Source organism: Podarcis cretensis (genome assembly GCF_951804945.1).
Source record: "Podarcis cretensis genome assembly, chromosome: 12".
Classification (NCBI taxonomy): domain Eukaryota; kingdom Metazoa; phylum Chordata; class Lepidosauria; order Squamata; family Lacertidae; genus Podarcis; species Podarcis cretensis.
In genome coordinates, this window is record NC_137181.1 from 43,710,794 (window position 1) to 43,728,019 (window position 17,226).

At 38.7% G+C, this 17,226-nt stretch overlaps 1 protein-coding gene across 2 annotated transcripts in view; it reads left to right on the forward strand.

Moving 5' to 3' along the window:
- Positions 1–15,337, forward strand: part of ZCWPW2 (zinc finger CW-type and PWWP domain containing 2) — a 42,880-nt gene extending 27,543 nt beyond the window's left edge. For both annotated transcript variants that reach the window (XM_079947413.1, XM_079947412.1), the window contains 6 exons: positions 919–1,033; positions 2,479–2,537; positions 3,836–3,897; positions 5,023–5,090; positions 12,224–12,345; positions 14,859–15,337. In XM_079947413.1, coding sequence (XP_079803539.1) covers positions 919–1,033; positions 2,479–2,537; positions 3,836–3,897; positions 5,023–5,090; positions 12,224–12,345; positions 14,859–15,032 — 600 coding nt within the window. In that variant the 3' untranslated portion in view covers positions 15,033–15,337. The remainder of the gene's footprint in view (positions 1–918; positions 1,034–2,478; positions 2,538–3,835; positions 3,898–5,022; positions 5,091–12,223; positions 12,346–14,858) is intronic.
- The last annotated feature ends 1,889 nt before the right edge of the window (positions 15,338–17,226 follow it).

Below are 17,226 nucleotides of genomic sequence, written 5' to 3' on the forward strand. Positions count from 1 at the left end.
TTCCACAGGTCTAGTTCTCTGTAAACTACAGAGTCTCCTTTTGTCTAAACTATGCTGTATTCCTTTTTTCATTGCTGCATAGGGCCTTCTTTCTCACCAGTGCTTCATCACACCAGAAGCCCTCAAAACAGCTTTATTTTTACTTCACTTTCACTTTATTTCCCTTTCCACTCAAAGCAAAATAATTCTCAAAGACCTAATTATAGTTAGTACAAAACTTAGTAAAACAGCATATTTTTACTGGTTTGGGCTAAAGACATATCTACAGTACAACTATTTGAACTCAATAGGGCTTTCTTCCTAGTAGACTTGTATAGAATTTCACTGTTAATGTGTTGTTTCCAATGCCCACGTTTAAATTATAAAGTTGTAAATGACATGGGATTTTTTAAAATGATTGATCGCATATGTAGTTGATACTGGATTTCACAGTGTAGTCAAGGCAGGTGTCTGGATTTACATTCATTTATAAGCCCCCCAAAAATGAAGAGTTCAAAACTCTACCAACAGGACCTAACTCAGGATGAGGCAAATACATTTTGATCTATGAGACAAAATCAAATAATCCTCTTCCTCATATAAATGAGAGAAATAGACAACTTGTTGTCCTTTAATGTCACCCCAAAACTGCCAAATATGGGTCAGCTGTGTGTGTCTCTACTTCATGTAAGTTCTAAAAACTGATATGGATAGCTATTTTTTTAAAAAAATGCATGTTTCCATTTGGGGGAGGGGTATTAAAATGGGTTCATAATCTTAGATTTATAAATATATAATTATATATATTTGCAACTGCAGGTGTATGTAACATATCCAAGACTAGCTGAGTCCATGCATATTTTTTTGCACGTATTTGTAATTTCAGAAACATAGTACTAGTACTTTGATAACTAATATAATGTGTGTGTTTTTCTGTAGGCAAATGTATACAAGAGGGGGAAAGTCTGGTATGAAAGTGCATTAGAAGAAGCAAAAAAATTGCTGGCCTGTTCTGCTCAGCAAAGGCTTGAAATGTGCTACCTCTCAAAAAAGGGTAGAGTTATCTGGCTTTCTGTCTCTATATATTGACTTCATTGTTTGTTTGTATGCAAAGTGGATTCTTTCCCAAGTACAGTAATTGTAATATACTAGTAATTGTAGTATACAGTAATATAATGATTTCAAATTGTTAAATGAAAACTAAGGCTTTATATGTATAAGTGCTTCATGCAGATTGCTTGTGACCCTCGCTCCTTTATCTGTCTTCTACTCTTAGCGCTCATTCATGACATGCACCTGTTTGATATGTGGGGATTGATTCTGCACAACCTGTGTCCCTTCAAGGAGTGGCTGGATTGCTGCCATGGTCCTCCTTGTAACACACAATGTATTTTCTGTAGATCTCTCATCCATGTTGACCGTGTCATAAACCTCAATGTGGACATCTCTAGAACATATCAGTTGTAGATAGTGAGGCTGGTGCTGCTTACTGGGAGGAGGGGTGAGGCAGCAGTGAGGTCAGCATGGTGCAAAGGCGCTGGAAGAGCCATTCTGGCACTTCTGGCAGTGCACTTCCAGGGTACTAACCTCTCCACCACCTCCCTGCTTCCCTTCTACTTTCCAGTAAGCAGCAGCAGCAGCATAAGCAAATGGAGGTCAGGTGAGCAACACAGCCCCCCAAAACCATCCACTGCTGGAAAACACGACCACCAGAGGTGATAAAGGTAAAGGGACCCCTGACAATTTGGTCCAGTCGTGATCGACTCTGGGGTTGCGGCGCTCATCTCGCTTTATTGGCCAAGGGAGCCGGCATACAGCTTCTGGGTCATGTGGACAGCATGACTAAGCCGCTTCTGGCGAACCAGAGCAGCGCACGGAAACGCTGTTTACCTTCCCGCCGGAGTGGTACCTATTTATCTACTTGCACTTTGACGTGCTTTCGAACTGCTAGGTTGGCAGGAGCAGGGACCAAGCAACGGGAGCTCACCCCGTCGCGGGGATTCGAACCGCCGACCTTCTGATCAGCAAGTCCTGGCTCTGTGGTTTAACCCATAGCGCCACCAGAGGTGATAGCTCTGTGTAAAACAATTCCACAGGTGGGGGGGCGCAGGTAAGATGTGGCACATGCACACCATTTGAATGGCAATGCCCTTCAACTTGGGGGGGCAGCCCCTTCAAATCTTTTATTGGGGGGCAAAGAGACCTCTGCCCCCAGGAGTTGGCTCTTATGTCCACAGCAGATTAAACCATGTGTGTGTTTGGTGCAAATCTGGAAATCTTGTGCAGGTAGTTATAGCAGTACAGAAAGGTACCATTCAATCCGTTATAATATAATTATATATTTAATAAAATATTTTTTTATGCCAGTACTACGTCTTGTTATTACAACTTGATGTATTAGAGAACAGATTGGAATAACTATGAAAAGTAATTTTGTTTGCCAGTAAACTATTTTTTACTCAGTTATTGCTTTTGCTCATTTACCATTTTTTTTTTCAGATGTAGTAAAGAATAAAGAAGCCGAAACCAAATCTAACATGATCACTTGCAGAAAAAATGTAAGATTTAATATGTATTCTTACATTCTTAATGGATTGGTGGAGGCTACTCGTTTGCAAACCAAAGTTACACTTTCAGCTTCAAGTTCTTGCTGTTGTTGCTGCTGCTGTTGTGGTGCTGTTATCATTATCTCAGTGGCATTTCCTTGATAGTGGAATTCACTTCCTAGGGAAGTGCAGTTGCCTCCCACACTATTAATTTTTAGAAATCAGCTGAAGGCATGCGAGCTTTCCCAGGCTTTGGGGAGGTAAATCTTCCTTAAATCTAGCAGTATTATTGTGCTGTTGTGCTTTAATGTTGTTTTTAGTTTTGTAGCTTTTAGACGTTTAAATTATTCTGTGTAAATGGTTGTTTTTATTAAGCTGTGCACCGCCCTGGAATCCTCCAGGCGAAGGTTAGTGTATAAACACAATAAATAATAATAATAATAACCTGTCTGACATAGTTGTTTCATTTTCACCGATCTCATACTTGATTTTTTTTTTTTTTGCAACCTTGTTTGAGATACAGTATTGTCCTTAGCTTATTTAAAATCTGCTTGAATTTGAGGTTGGTCCCATTAGTTCATACATTTTCCTATTTTCTCTGTGTATTATGCTTAATCAAAATTTTAAGTGAACAATTTTGGGGGAGGGGATGAGAGTTTAAAGAGATAAATATAGAGAATAAAGAGATAAATATAGAGAGAATTTAAATATAGAATCTCACTTAGAAATGAAACAATATAACACCTCTGTCACCTTACCATGGTAACACTTTTTGACATTATACAAATTGGTAACCAGCGTACATTTTGGACATGTGTCGACCAAAATATGTGATGGGAGTGAAGTGGACTGAAGGGGGGGGGAGAAGTGATTTTATGAGTTTGTGAATTCTAATAAAATTCTGGGCACAACTGTTTTTGACGTAGAGGAGAATTAGTTTCACTTTTACAGAAAGAGTAAAGAGTTGAACTAAACCTTCAACAAAGGTATGGTCAAACACCACCATGCGTTGGTGAATTCCCCCCAGCCAGCTGTTTCAACTGCTAAAACTCCCTATGTGAGTTGTGCTACCCAAATGGTAAGATTCTCAGTCCCCAGTCGTTGTCTGTGATGGCTCCTGGTGAAGATGGGGAAAATGACCAGGTTGACCGTGGCTCACATTTTGAATCTTACTGAAACAACACGACTGGGGTGTGCGAGGGAAGTTTAGCTCAAGCATACTGATCCCAGCAGCAAACATAACATCGTGTTAAATAAAAATATTAAATACGGAAAGCTTCAAAGTATGTTTTTTTTGTTATGTTTCTTAGACAAGAACCTGGACAAAAACTTGTGGAGGGCAAAGTAGTTGCAGAATTGGAAGAAAGAAAAGGTAACCATTGGGTTAGTTTGACTTTATTTGGTTACTTTTTTAAACCATCCCTTCGGCAGCCTATTAAGACTACGATTACTGTGCCAAGTGGTGTTGTTATAAAATGGTGGTTCCCAGTGTGATTTTTCTAGAAAAAGAGGAGCTGGAACTCACCATGAACTCCTCCTTCTCTTATAATGGCAATGGTGCCTACCTGAGAGGTACCAGAACTGAGTTCTGGTGAGTTCCGGCTGAGAAAAATGCCCTGGTGGCTCCCATGATTCTGAAGGAAACGATTTTTGCACTTGTTGGCACTTGGCATTCATTCTGATTTCCTTGCACAGAGCTTATGTGGTGGTTAGACCATGTTCGGTCTCTACTGAGCAACTGTTCTGATTTGTTTGCAAGGCGGATATATGAATTTGAGCATACGGATTTTTTGTGCTAGGGTAACAAAATACTTCCTTATTTTTTCCGGGGTGGGGGGTTGTTTTCAGTAGAGAGAAAACTTTTTAAAAGCAGGAAACTTCAAAACAGATGAAGGAGCAAAAGAGTGTTTCTTCAACCTCACTTCTGAGGTTCTGAGTGGGCAGTTAAATTTCCTTCAGATTCCCACTCTCACCCCATTTAGGATCAAGCCCTATAATATTTAATATTCATGCTTATAGATTAAACATTCAACTTGTCTCTTACAAGCTTTTATTTTTGTTTAGTTAGAGCAGACGGTCACTTTCACACATAATTTAGACTATTTATCTATCTGATTAGTGGATGCAAAATGACTTAAAACAGTGACTAAAATTTAGCCTGCAATTATTGTTTAAAGATTTAGCTCAATACAAATATAGATAAAAATTGCCCCTTCTAACATTTCCTCTTATCATGGGGACACCAAAGGGACATAATCCTATTAATAAATGATCAAGTGGTTTGTGATAAATTATGCCTACAAGTAGTAACCGAAAAGGTTTTAAAGATGAGGTGCTTTTCACAAATACCTAGCAATACACTTCTCGTATAAAGGCAGGATTTGGAAGAGAATGCTTTCTGCATATAGAAGTATATGTTTCAAATATTATCTGATTCTTCTTGATTAGATATTCACAACAAATACATCAACTTTCTCTCTGTGTGTGTGTGTTTTAGGAAAATAACATTAAGAAGTTCATTTGAAATAGCGGGCTCAGAAGATGTATTGTCAGATGAAAATCTAGGTTTGTATAAATGTGTAGCAATATATTAAATCAGGACAGCCATATTTTCAAAGAATTTATTCATATCTAAGTAGGATACAGGACATGTATCTTTCACTGTGAAAACTAGTTCTTGTTTCTGAAATATAGTATTATGTCAGCCATATATGTGTGGTTATACGGAAAGAAACTGGGAAGTGTACATAGACAGTAACATTTCCACGTTGTTTGCAAATAATCAAAAATGGTTAAGTAAGTATTTTGCAAACAGAAATTAAAATGTACTTGAATATTCCATGGAATCACAGTAGCTCAGTGGGGAAGCAGAAGGAGAAGTGATTTTGTGATTTTGTGAATTTGTGCAAGCAGAGTGCTGCCTATGGATACTGCTGCCTATGGATACAATCCTAGGTTAGCAGATCTCACCTCCGCATCCTGGTTTTGGATTATATAGCTAAGTAGACAGAAGGGGAGTCCAATTGCTTTTTGTAAATCAGTACTGTACATGGTGGTAGCAGGTTATTATGGGAAGTATTAAGGGGCATCAGAACTTAGTGCAGGCATAGGCAAAATCGGCCCTCCAGATGTTTTGGGGCTACAACGCCCATCATCCCTAGCTAACAGGACCAGTGGTCAGGGATAATGAGGAGTTGTAGTCCCAAAACATCTGGAGGGCCAAGTTTGCCTATGCCTGCTTTAGTGGATCAGATAAGTGATTGACCTGAATCAGGGACCAGGGCCTTATAGGGGACCTCTCAAATAATACAAAACAGTTAAATTAAATGTGTCGGGCTAAAGGGGCTTTGCAGTCAGATTTGATTCTAAAGCTGGCTTTCTACAAAGTTCAGAGAATGCTTTCTAATATTGTACTTCAAATTAGGAGGCATGAAATACCAATATCTAAGCATTTGTGGTTGTAGCTAAGGCGGGCAGAGTGACAGCTGCCCTCCCCTAAACCAAGTAAATCAATAAAAATACTTAATTAACTGAGGTTCTGCCCCCCAACATAAATCCTAGCTACTCCCATGTAAGCATCAATTACTAAATTTCATTTATTATCTTTGGTCCCTGTTGAACTGGCACATCTTCAGTTGGGTCAAGGAACAAAGTCATTGAAAGGGAACAGGGAAAGGAATAGCTGCTGTTGTATCACCCGAGACTTTTATTATAAAGCTGTGTTCAATTGGGAAAAGGTAAGAGCAGTACACTTGGCAAGATGAGGTTGTTTGCCAGCCTGTAGACTGCTTATACAGGATTTCCCCCAATCCCAAGGTTTAACCATGATCATGTTTACATTTCCCTCCATTGTCAGCTCAATGCAAATTCTCTAATACACCCTCTGAGTTGCTGCAAATCCAAGCCATTTCAATGCTGACAAGTCCAATTTAAACTTTATTGTGTAGTTGCTGCCTAATGTATCTAAGGTATATGAGATCCATACTGCAAGGCAGGCCCTTCGTAATGAGCTCCCAGGCTATTACATCTGTTACCAGCTATGGAAACATACAGATCACAGCATGTATTGCTAGACATTATTTTAAAAATACAACCCATCTCTTTTAAAGTAAAACATGCACAGTTGCATATCTTCTGCCTATTCTTCTCTGCTCGGTATCAAAGACCAGATATTAGCTGTTGTTCTGATGGCAGAAATTTTAACAAAGATGCAGGGACAGAGATAAAATAAAAGGGGGAGGAGAAATCATATGTACAAGGTGAAAGATAGTCAACAGCAGCATTGCTGTGTTTGCGTGCAGATAATAGCAAACTGAACATGATTCAGCAATGTTGTATTTGTGGCACACAAATACTCTGCTATCGGGTTATATTATGAGCAGCCTGACAGCAAAAAATAAAAAAGAAGAGAAAGAGAGAAAGTGAAAGAGAAGCTGTCTATTCAGAACAGGTTTAAAATACTGATTTAATAATGCTATGTTCACTTTTTAGCTGACAGAATTTAGGTAGTATATTGACAATTAACAAATGGTTCAGAGGTGGAATTGTGAAATATAGATAAAAGATACAGGTAACATAAACTATAGATACGTTAAACTCTTAGGAAAGCGTCATAACTTTAATAAATGATTAACAATCCAACAAGCTGCCCAGGAATGAAGCTGAATTTCTTTTCTCAGATCCTTTCAGAAAATCCTATATCTGGAATCTGTCAGGGAAATTTTAGTCAGGAATACTATTTCTCAAGCAAAGGATATACTTCATGTTTTATAAGTGAGTTTCCTTCCAGCTCTACGTGCATAAAACATTGGGAAACATATTGCAAATTATTATAATCATGAACATTCTGAGATATATGCAACATTTTGAAAGTTGTCAATTTGTACATTCTGGATAGTGTAAAGGCACCTTTCAGTCTTGATTTCATTCTACCATGTGAGTCTTCTGTAATGCTCTAAATTGGCTTAGGTGCAAGTTCATATATTATTGCAAACAAGCTGTATTTCCTAGTGGATTCACATAGCCATTTTACACAGTGATAATGATAATCATGTAATGGCTTGATAGTCTAAAACAGCCATGTATTGACTTCTAGATACCTTTTAAATATGTATAACGTGTAAACAATAGTGACTGAGGGGAGTAAAGCTTTGTAGGGCATGATGATTGAAATAACCCACGTATGCAAGGCATCCTATTACTGTGAGAAATTACATTATATTGATTGTTTAGGATATTCTACATTCAAGAGAACTTTTAATTCTGCTAGCTAGCATGAGAGTTGTGATTTTCCCCGTCTTTCCAAAATAAAAGTGTGTTGTTAGGTTCTTTTAATGGTGTACAAAATGTTTGCTTAGTATGCTGACAGCCATACTTGCAATAACTACAAGAGGCTCCTGTAAATTAAATGCTTCCTGCTGCCCCAGTTCTTCTAAATCACAGCAGTAGGGGTATTAGCTAACATTAAAGCAGACAGAAGTAGTATCTGCTGACTACATTTATTAAAGTTCTATTTACAGCCTTAACTCCTCTCTACTTTCCCCATCAGTTCAAGGCTGAGCTTTTTAAAAGGAAAATTTGGAACTGCCCAGTGGTATGTGATTATAATTCGCAGGCAAAGCATGTCCCACTACAACACACCTGTGTGTTTTCCTTGTGTGCACACACATGCTTTCCTCCGTAATAATTGGGAGAAAATTATCCAAACTTGGATTTTGACAGCTCTAATGCAGAAGGATTGCTTTCATATTAGGAATACCCTGTGGAGAGAAGGATTGGATTATATGGACACTGCCTTTGGCAGGGAGAGGGAAAATTGGTATGCCTGAACAGCGTCTGGAGTCCTAGGGGAGACTGGACTACTTAATTTACTTTTCATATTGTTGACACTTTTTGCATCACTTAACATAAAATAGCGTCTACACGACTTGAATTTTTGAACTGCCCATTTCCCTCCCTCTAACTTCCCATTCTGGGTTTGGCTGCCCATTAAAAAAAATTCCTGGTTCTGATATTATGACTAGTAATAAAGGGCACCATCCAACTTCATTAAAAGGCATGCAGATTATGCTGTTGATTTCTGTGGGTTTTGGAAAATCTGGCGTAGCAAAAAGCTTAAAGAATTCTGGCAACCATAAATGACATAGTTGTGGTTTTCTGTCCTGTGCCTGTATTATGCAGGAGGAGTCTAGATGGGAAAGCTATTAGGAAGTGGATATTGAGAGAAAAGGATGCGGGTGGCGCTGTGGGTTAAACCACAGAGCCTAGGACTTGCCGATCAGAAGGTCGGCAGTTCGAATCCCCACGATGGGGTGAACTCCCGTTGCTCGGTCCCTGCTCCTGCCAACCTAGCAGTTTGAAAGCACATCAAAGTGCAAGTAGATAAATAGGTACCGCTCCGGCGGGAAGGTAAACGGCGTTTCCATGCGCTGCTCTGGTTTGCCAGAAGTGGCTTAGTCATGCTGGCCACATGACCTGGAAGCTGTACGCCGGCTCCCTCGGCCAATAAAGCGAAATGAGCGCCGCAACCCCAGAGTCGGTCACAACTGGACCTAATGGTCAGGGGTCCCTTTACCTTTTTATTGAGAGAAATGTAGTATGGGGACAAGGGTTTTCCCCCCTTCAAGTCTGGATTTTAGAATTGACAGATGGGTTTCAAAGAAGACAATAATTCGTGTTTATAGTGAAAAGAATTGTGAAGCACTTATTCAGTGCGATATCAAAATAGCATTGAGCTTGTGTGAATCTCCAGAAACAGAATTTTACATCTCCATTGAAAAGAACACATAACCTACCATTCTTAATTGCTCAGTAAATGGAAGCCATACCTTGACACACTTGTAACTAGTGCGACTAATAGTGCATAGAGGTTAACACAATAAGTACCAGCTGAATAAGCCATAAAAAATACCTTTTCAGTGTAAAGCCTGCTATCAGTAGCTTCTGAGTGTCATGCACTAAATTGACTAGATATCTAACACATCTAAAGCTTTCCTAAGGTAACTTTAAAGGATGACACCAGTGAAAATTGGATTAGATTGTATCTAACCCTAACTGTAAGGTTTTATTTGATGCTTAATTAACTCTGGCTTCTAAGGACACAACTGAGACTTTATATTTTGACCAGTAAAGTTACAAAGAATAATTTTCTATCTTCATATTGATTTATTTGGCTTGTTTGCTTTTACTTCAAATATAGTTGTCTTCTGAAAATTTCAAAAGCTAATTGTATCATAATGAGAATATTGTTTACCCCAAACACACTGAACATGGTTATCGTTCACCTCACTTGAAACCAAAGTTTGGAAAGTAAAGAGATTCAAACTGTACACAAGAAAGATGGATTGGTGAGAGGGCAAGAAGTGAGTGTAGCTGTGATAGAACCTTCTTTCTATCTTTTTAAAAGAAATGGTGGTGGTTATGATTATGACAAATTAGACAATATTTTATCAGAAAAATAGATATACAAAGGCAGAATCAAACAAGACAAGATTAACAATTATAATTATAATAAATAAAACACAGGGTTGTATTCAGACTAACAGCGCAATCCTGTGTATGGGCATGATCCAGCACAGCACAAGGAGTATCCACTAGCACTTCTCTGTCCTGTCCTCTCCACCCCATTCCAGCCCCCTGCCTAACTCCAAAAACTGTTCTGGTATTTTTGAGAACCCTCAGAACAGATTTATCTTTCTGGGGGAATGGAGGATGGAGGGAGAAACTGGAAGTGCCATTGCACTAACAGAGGCTACAGGTGAATGTACATAATTAGATCTCAAGGCTAAGGCAGAGGGCCTTCTCGGTAGTGGCGCCCGCCCTGTGGAATGCCCTCCCATCAGTTGTCAAGGAAATAAACAACTGTCTGACTTTTAGAAGACATCTGCAGACAGCCCAGTTTAGGGAAGTTATTAGCATTTGATGTTTTATCATGTTTTTAATATTATGTTGGGAGCCACCCAGAGTGGCTGGGGAAACCAAGCCAGATGGGTGGGGTATAAATAAATTATTATTATTACATTAACTTAGTGGGTCTACTCTGAGTAAAGGTTAGTTGGATGCGACCCAATAGTTTTGGAAATTATTTTAGGGTTTTTTTGTGGGGGGTGGGAGTTTCCCCCCATAATCTTTATCTGTAACTTAAATGCAATTAATTAATTTTACAGAAAATTTACATTCATAATTTATTTTTATTCATGCTTGGGATGTTATCTGTCCTCCAATACTTTGTGTACATTATTCTACCCATTTTAATCATGTATGCAATCATTTCACACTGTGTCAACAAAAGATTTTGTCTTTTTTGCCCAAGTTAGTGCAATTTATATTTGGATTAACTCTACCACAAATCAGATCATTCTGTTTGTTGCTATTTTAATATCAGACCAAAATTACATGCTGTGTGTCTGCCAAATATGATAAGAAGTTACTATTTTTGTTTACATTTCCAAATAAATAGGATTGTAATTACTAGTAATTTCTATCTGCAATTTATTTTAACTGAAACAGTTGGAATAATGTTCATTAATTCTATTTTGGCACCAATGCACTCATTTAATCTAACTCTTTGCTTCAGTTGGTTGAGTTGTAGGATCTTTCACATGGCCATCCTAACCATGTCTAGTCAAAAGTAAGCCCTGTTGAATTATGTGGGTCTTACTTCCCAGATAAGTGAGGTTAGAATTGCATCCTTAAATTGTTAAGTGATTAGCACAAATGGAGTTTCCACCAGAAGCCAGTCAGGTTGACCCCAGTGAGAGCACTTGATTTCATTTTGTTGCATAGTACAGTGCTATCTTAGTTCTTAAGCTTAATCCGTTCCAGAAGTCTGTTCCAAAACCAAAGCGTTCCAAAACCAAGGTGCGTTTTCCCATAGAAAGTAATGCAAAATGGATTAATCTGTTCCAGACCTTTAAAAACAACATCTAAAACAGCAATTTAGCATGAATTTTACTATCTAACAAGACCATTGATCGATAAAATGAAAGCAATAATCAATGTACTGCATAGCTGTGAAAGTTTCCCTTTTTTAAAGTGAAATTCCCTTATTCTGAATAGGATTCCTCGCAAGAAAAGGGAAAAGTTGACAGCTATGATGTACTGTACTATAAAATAAATAAGACAGCATTGTAGATGATAAAAATTAAAATTGATTCTTTTTCCTTGCCTGCACTGATGATAGTCATTATTTGAATGGGGGGGGGGCTTTTATCCATTTCCGCAGTCGCACAATCAATCCACGAGTAGCTGAACTGGGTTCAACACAGTCACAAAAACAAGTTAACCGAAAAAGCCTCAAAAACAAAAATGCAAAATAAATAGCAAAAACAAAAGCACCAAACTCAATCTGTTCCAGAAGTCCATTTGACTTCCGAAATGTTTGAAAACCAAGGTTCAGCTTCTTATTAGTGCAGGTGCCCTGGAAAAAATAGCTGACAGCCGCATCGGACGTTCGGCTTCCGAAAAGCGTTCCAAAACCGGAACACTTACTTCCAGGTTTTCGGCATTTGAGAACCAAAGCGTTTGAGAACCAAGGTACCACTGTAATGTCATAGGAAACACTTTTCTTTTCGTATCTAGAATTAGGATGTTTGCCCGTTCCACTTAACACTTGTAGTCCAAGCAGTTGACTGAGCAATAAATAGCATTGCATAAATGTACAATGTATATGTAAGCTAAAATATTGCCATTTTTATTAGGTGTTTCTGAGACAGAAATGATACTAAAAGAATTGGACCACATTCTCAAGCATGTTGCAGCCCCCTCCTACCCATCTTTGGCATCATTTGTGGATGGAGAGAACAATAATGGGAGAGAAGAGGTATAAATTATTCATAGTTTCTCTACTAATTACGAATGATTGGAAAAACCACTTTAGTAGAATCCTTATTTTTGGCTTAGAAACACAACCTGAAATATCTACTTATCTTTTAATGTACTTACAACAAGCATCCACACCAGGCACTAAAGGGTTATATATTAGGGAATTATAAGACTGTTTGAAAAATGAAATAGTTAAAAGTGTACACCCTGCAATAAGTAGAAGTACATGCATCTAACAAGACCATTTTTGAAATATTTATCACCAGGATCCCAGACCAGGGAAGCTGCAATCACTGATAACCTTGTTATTATTTGTATTGCATATATCTGCATACAAACAGGCAAAACAGCTACTACTATAATACTCCTCTGCCAAGCCAAGTTCCATATTTTTTAAAGGGGTAGAGGAACTTACGGCACTCTGAGAATTTTTAGTTCTTTGTTTTTATGGAAGGAGGAAGGAAGGGTAAAATATAAAATAAATTATCATTATTATTGTTGTTGTTGTTGTTATTGTTATTATTGCTGCAATATAATTCCTGGACATTCCTCAACATTTTCCAGGCATGCTAGAGAACAAACCTGCAACATTACAATTATTTAGATACTTATGTAGCATTTTAGCAACTTCAGCCTAGTGCACGCATTCAAAAGCTACTCCATGCAAAGTGTTCTGTTTCCAAGAACGCACAGAAAATGTAAATTATGTTGTAGGTCATAGAAGGACTTGTATTAGCAGTGGACCTTGGTATTATGCCACCCTGTGCTAGGCCAACATTTGACGCCCTCCTCCCAGCCCTCGTGGCACTGGCTTAAGCCCAACTTTGGGAATGAGGCACAAGGCTCTGGCAGGGTCCTAGAGCCCTCCTACCTCCATCCCAAAGCCCAGTAAGTGCTTGTACCAGGCTTTGAGAAAGTGCCCTCCTCAGCTATGCCCTATACCTGCCTCTGTATGTATCAAACAAGATACAATGCCATTGAATTTTGTTCTGAAATTTGCACGATTTTCTTATCCAGAACCAGGAAAGTAGCAACCTTTTAGTATGAGTTTGCAGTTAAATTTTTACTTATTGTTTCTTAGTTACATTTGTGTACCACTTCTCAGCAAAGCCCACAGTTATCTTTCTTGCCGTTAATCCATCCAATATGCTGAATCAGAACATGAAATGAAGGGAGGGATTATAACCGTTTCCCCCCGTTGACCTTCAATAACCCACATAAGGTTATCCAACAGTGTGAATGTATAACAATCCATCAATCAGTATTTGCAGCCTGTTCACATAACAGTTTTGTGAAAGGTTTAAAAAATAGCATTCTACTTTTCTAAAAAGAGAGAGAGAGAGAGAGATTTAATGTCTGTTTGCATATGGTGTCATAGCTGTCAAGTGTCCCTTATTTGAAGGGACAGTCCCTTGTTCCAGTGCCATGTCCCGCTGCTGTCCCTTATTGATGGATGTCCCTTAAATGTCCCTTAAATGATGTCCCTTAAATTTCAAAGGAAGCGGCTCCTCTCCCTCCCTCCCTGCCAGCCAGGGAGGAGGGAGGCTCCAACTGTGTTGCTTGGCTGTGTTGCTCACCCAATAAGAAGTCTAAGAATGACTGGGGGGTGGAGCTTGCATGCCTTGTGTGTGGCTAGTTAATGCAAGCTGAGGGGGGTTTTGAATGCTGGACGCCATTTTGTTGCACGTGCTGCTGCAAACTTTGCAGTGCAAAGCCAGGCCGGGGAGCCATCTTAATTTGAGGCTGCATAGGCCTTGTGGTGCATGTGATTCAGATTCTATTCAGCTGAACCTCTGGTTACAAAGTTGGTTGGACAGTGTTCTCGAAGCTACCCAGCATGAGTTTGACCAGACTGCAGGAGGACAGGAAAACTGGAGTGCCTGGAACAGGTGAGGCTGCAGGTCCCTTATTTTTGCTGTTGGTCCCTTATTTTCAAGGCTGCTGGTCCCTTATTTTCAAATCTGTAAGCTGACAGCTATGTATGGTGTGTAAACATGAACTCACATTTTTAGGTACATAGGAAGCTGGTGTATATCATTAGACCATTTCTCAATCCAGCTCAGTGTGGCTGCCACTAATTGGCAGGAGTCTGTCCAACCCAGGACTGGAAGTTGAATCTGGGATTTTTTGAATGCAAACAATGTGCTCTGAGCTGTGGCCCTCACCCAATTTTCTTCCATACATTTTACAGTATGGAGATTTGAAGGTTAATTTACCTTAAAACATAAATTAGGAACCAATGACCTTGATTCAGCACTAGTTGATTACAACTTTAATGCAAGAAGAGCTTCTGAATAAGAAGAGTTGTAATTCCCATCTGCATTAGAAGAAGAAATAATAATAATAATAATAAAGCACTACTAGCTGATACTAGATAAACAACTGCATTCAGATTGGTGTTCCATGTGTATGTCTGCTTCTGCTGGTAGCTCTCCATTCCTGTATCAGGTGAAGATTATCTGTTGCAAAATTGTATTTAATTTTAGAATACGAATATTTTCCCCCTTTTAGGTAGCTAACTTCTGCCTGGAGTATACTGAAAAAAGGCCAATGGAAATCAACGCCCAAGAGGACTGTATTATAATTGATGGAAAAGCTTTCAAGGCTGGAGAGTGCATTGAGAGTATAACAGACAGGTTTAAGGAAATAGAGTCTTTAATGGCTGAATTCCAAGACAGCTTGTAGCACTGATAAGAGAGAACCTATTATACTATTTACAGGTTTAGAGTGCATTCTTTTTCACATATAGAGGGAGATCCTTAACAGCAGTTCAACAATATAGTTACTGTGAAGTTTAACAATTTTTTTTGGCCTGCTCATTGATAAAATTGATATCAAACTTAGTCCGTGTTCAGATTAAAAAGTGGAATCCAATAGCACAGTCATGCACATTTAGATGTCTTCCCCTGACAATTATTTTCTCTCTCTGGCTTTAAGCAAATTGTAGATTTCTATAAATCAGAATGAAATAAAGAGCTATTTTACTTGAATATAGAGAGATTCTAAGCATTGTATTTCTCAGGCTTTCCAAAAAATAAGAGTTGTTTGCAACTCATCAGGAAGTCATATAAAAATATCTTATAGGAATTTTTAGCTGGAAATTTCAGTTTTACAGCCTCAGCCATATGGCTTTTCTAGTATGAACCACTGATGCCTCCTTTATTCCACATATATAATCACAATTGGGTTGTTCTCAGTGGGATTCATCTGTAGGCAACACAGCCTTGGAGGTTGAATATTTTGTTTAAAGATGTGTCCTTTCATATATGGTAGTCATGCTTTACATTTTGGATAGATGCTAAAAGATGCATAGTAATAACTGTGACAAATTGTCTGTGGTATTATAAGTAGGAACTATAGGTAAATTCACAGTATCTTTTTTATGTGTCGATCTGCAACTCCATGTATCACTTGACTCAGCTAAAAAGATTCAGAAATAGGTTAAGCCAAGATGAAGGGAATTGTGATGTAATGACATTTAACAGTACCCACAGGATCAGTTCATTATGTGAGACATCAATTCGTGAAGACTAGACCACACAAAATACGGTCACATGAGCTATCTACACGTCAGTCACTGGGCCTCTCCAGACTGGTGTTTTACTGTGGTTGCATTCTGCAATATATTATTGGCACAATAATTGTGCATTAATGATGGATTTCCTCTGCTTTAGTTTATTCTGTGATGCTTCCCCAGTGCTACCACATTGTTGCTGTCTGGGGCTGGGGCCACCTTGCAACAATATAAAAATGTTACAGGATTTCAACAGGAATTCATGTGATATACACTAATTTGAAATAAAACTGTGTGACCATCCCCAAACCTTTGCAGGCACGAACAGTATTAAAAGCAGGATCATGTGTGACCATCCTGGTAGCATTATAAGCCCAAATCATGAATGTGCAATAAAAAGGATGTCTGAAGGAGCCCACTTATGGATGAAGAAAAAAACAACAATATTTTAAAGCTCCTACCTCCCCACCCCACCAAAAAAACCCATGCCAGAGCCTATAAGTTGTGAATAGGTCTACATCTCACAAAAATAAGGAGTTAGGTTCCTGAGCTCCTTCAGACCTTTTAAAAAGATAAATAGTACAGGTCTTTACAGGATTAATGACTAATGAATAGGTCTTTACAGGATTAATGACTTGCCACAGATATTTATAGAAAATATAGCATAGAGGCGAGTCAGTGAGGAAGCAGTTGACCAAGCTGAGTGTATCATACCAAAGGAATTTGGTAGTATCGCGATGAGCCTAACAAAAGCAACCAGGAGCCAGGAATCTACCAGAATGCAAAAGAAGAGCTGGACCACTGTTAACACCAGGATCTGGGAGACAAAATTTTGCAGGACCTGGACTGAGAAAGCCAGAGCTGGAAGATAGGTAAGCAAGACTGGGGAAGAATTTGAGTCAAATAACAGGCTGATAACAGAATTTGAGTCAAATAACAAATGACAGAATTTGAGTCAAATAACAAATAACAGAATTTGAGTTAAATAACAGGAGTCTGGGAAGTGTGTGGGGAGGGAATAAAGGACTAAGGAGACATTCAGTGATACATAATGAGCACAAAGACCTTCAGACGATACCTGTTGACCTGCATGTCCACAACCCCATCCCAACTGGGCATGAGTGAAAGCCAATGTGGTATGATCGTTTCCTTACAGAAGTGCAACAGAATCCAATGGAGAACCTAAGGGAACCGAGGCAGTAGCATAGTGGGGTATTTAGTCCAGAAAAGGATTTTGTTTCACTGAACTACATATTGAATTATGCAGTCATTTAACTGCACACCTATTCCTGGAACATTATAATCTGGATAATGTGAGTTGTTTCTATTAGGGGTACATAACATGTGCCATAGTCGCTGATTAAT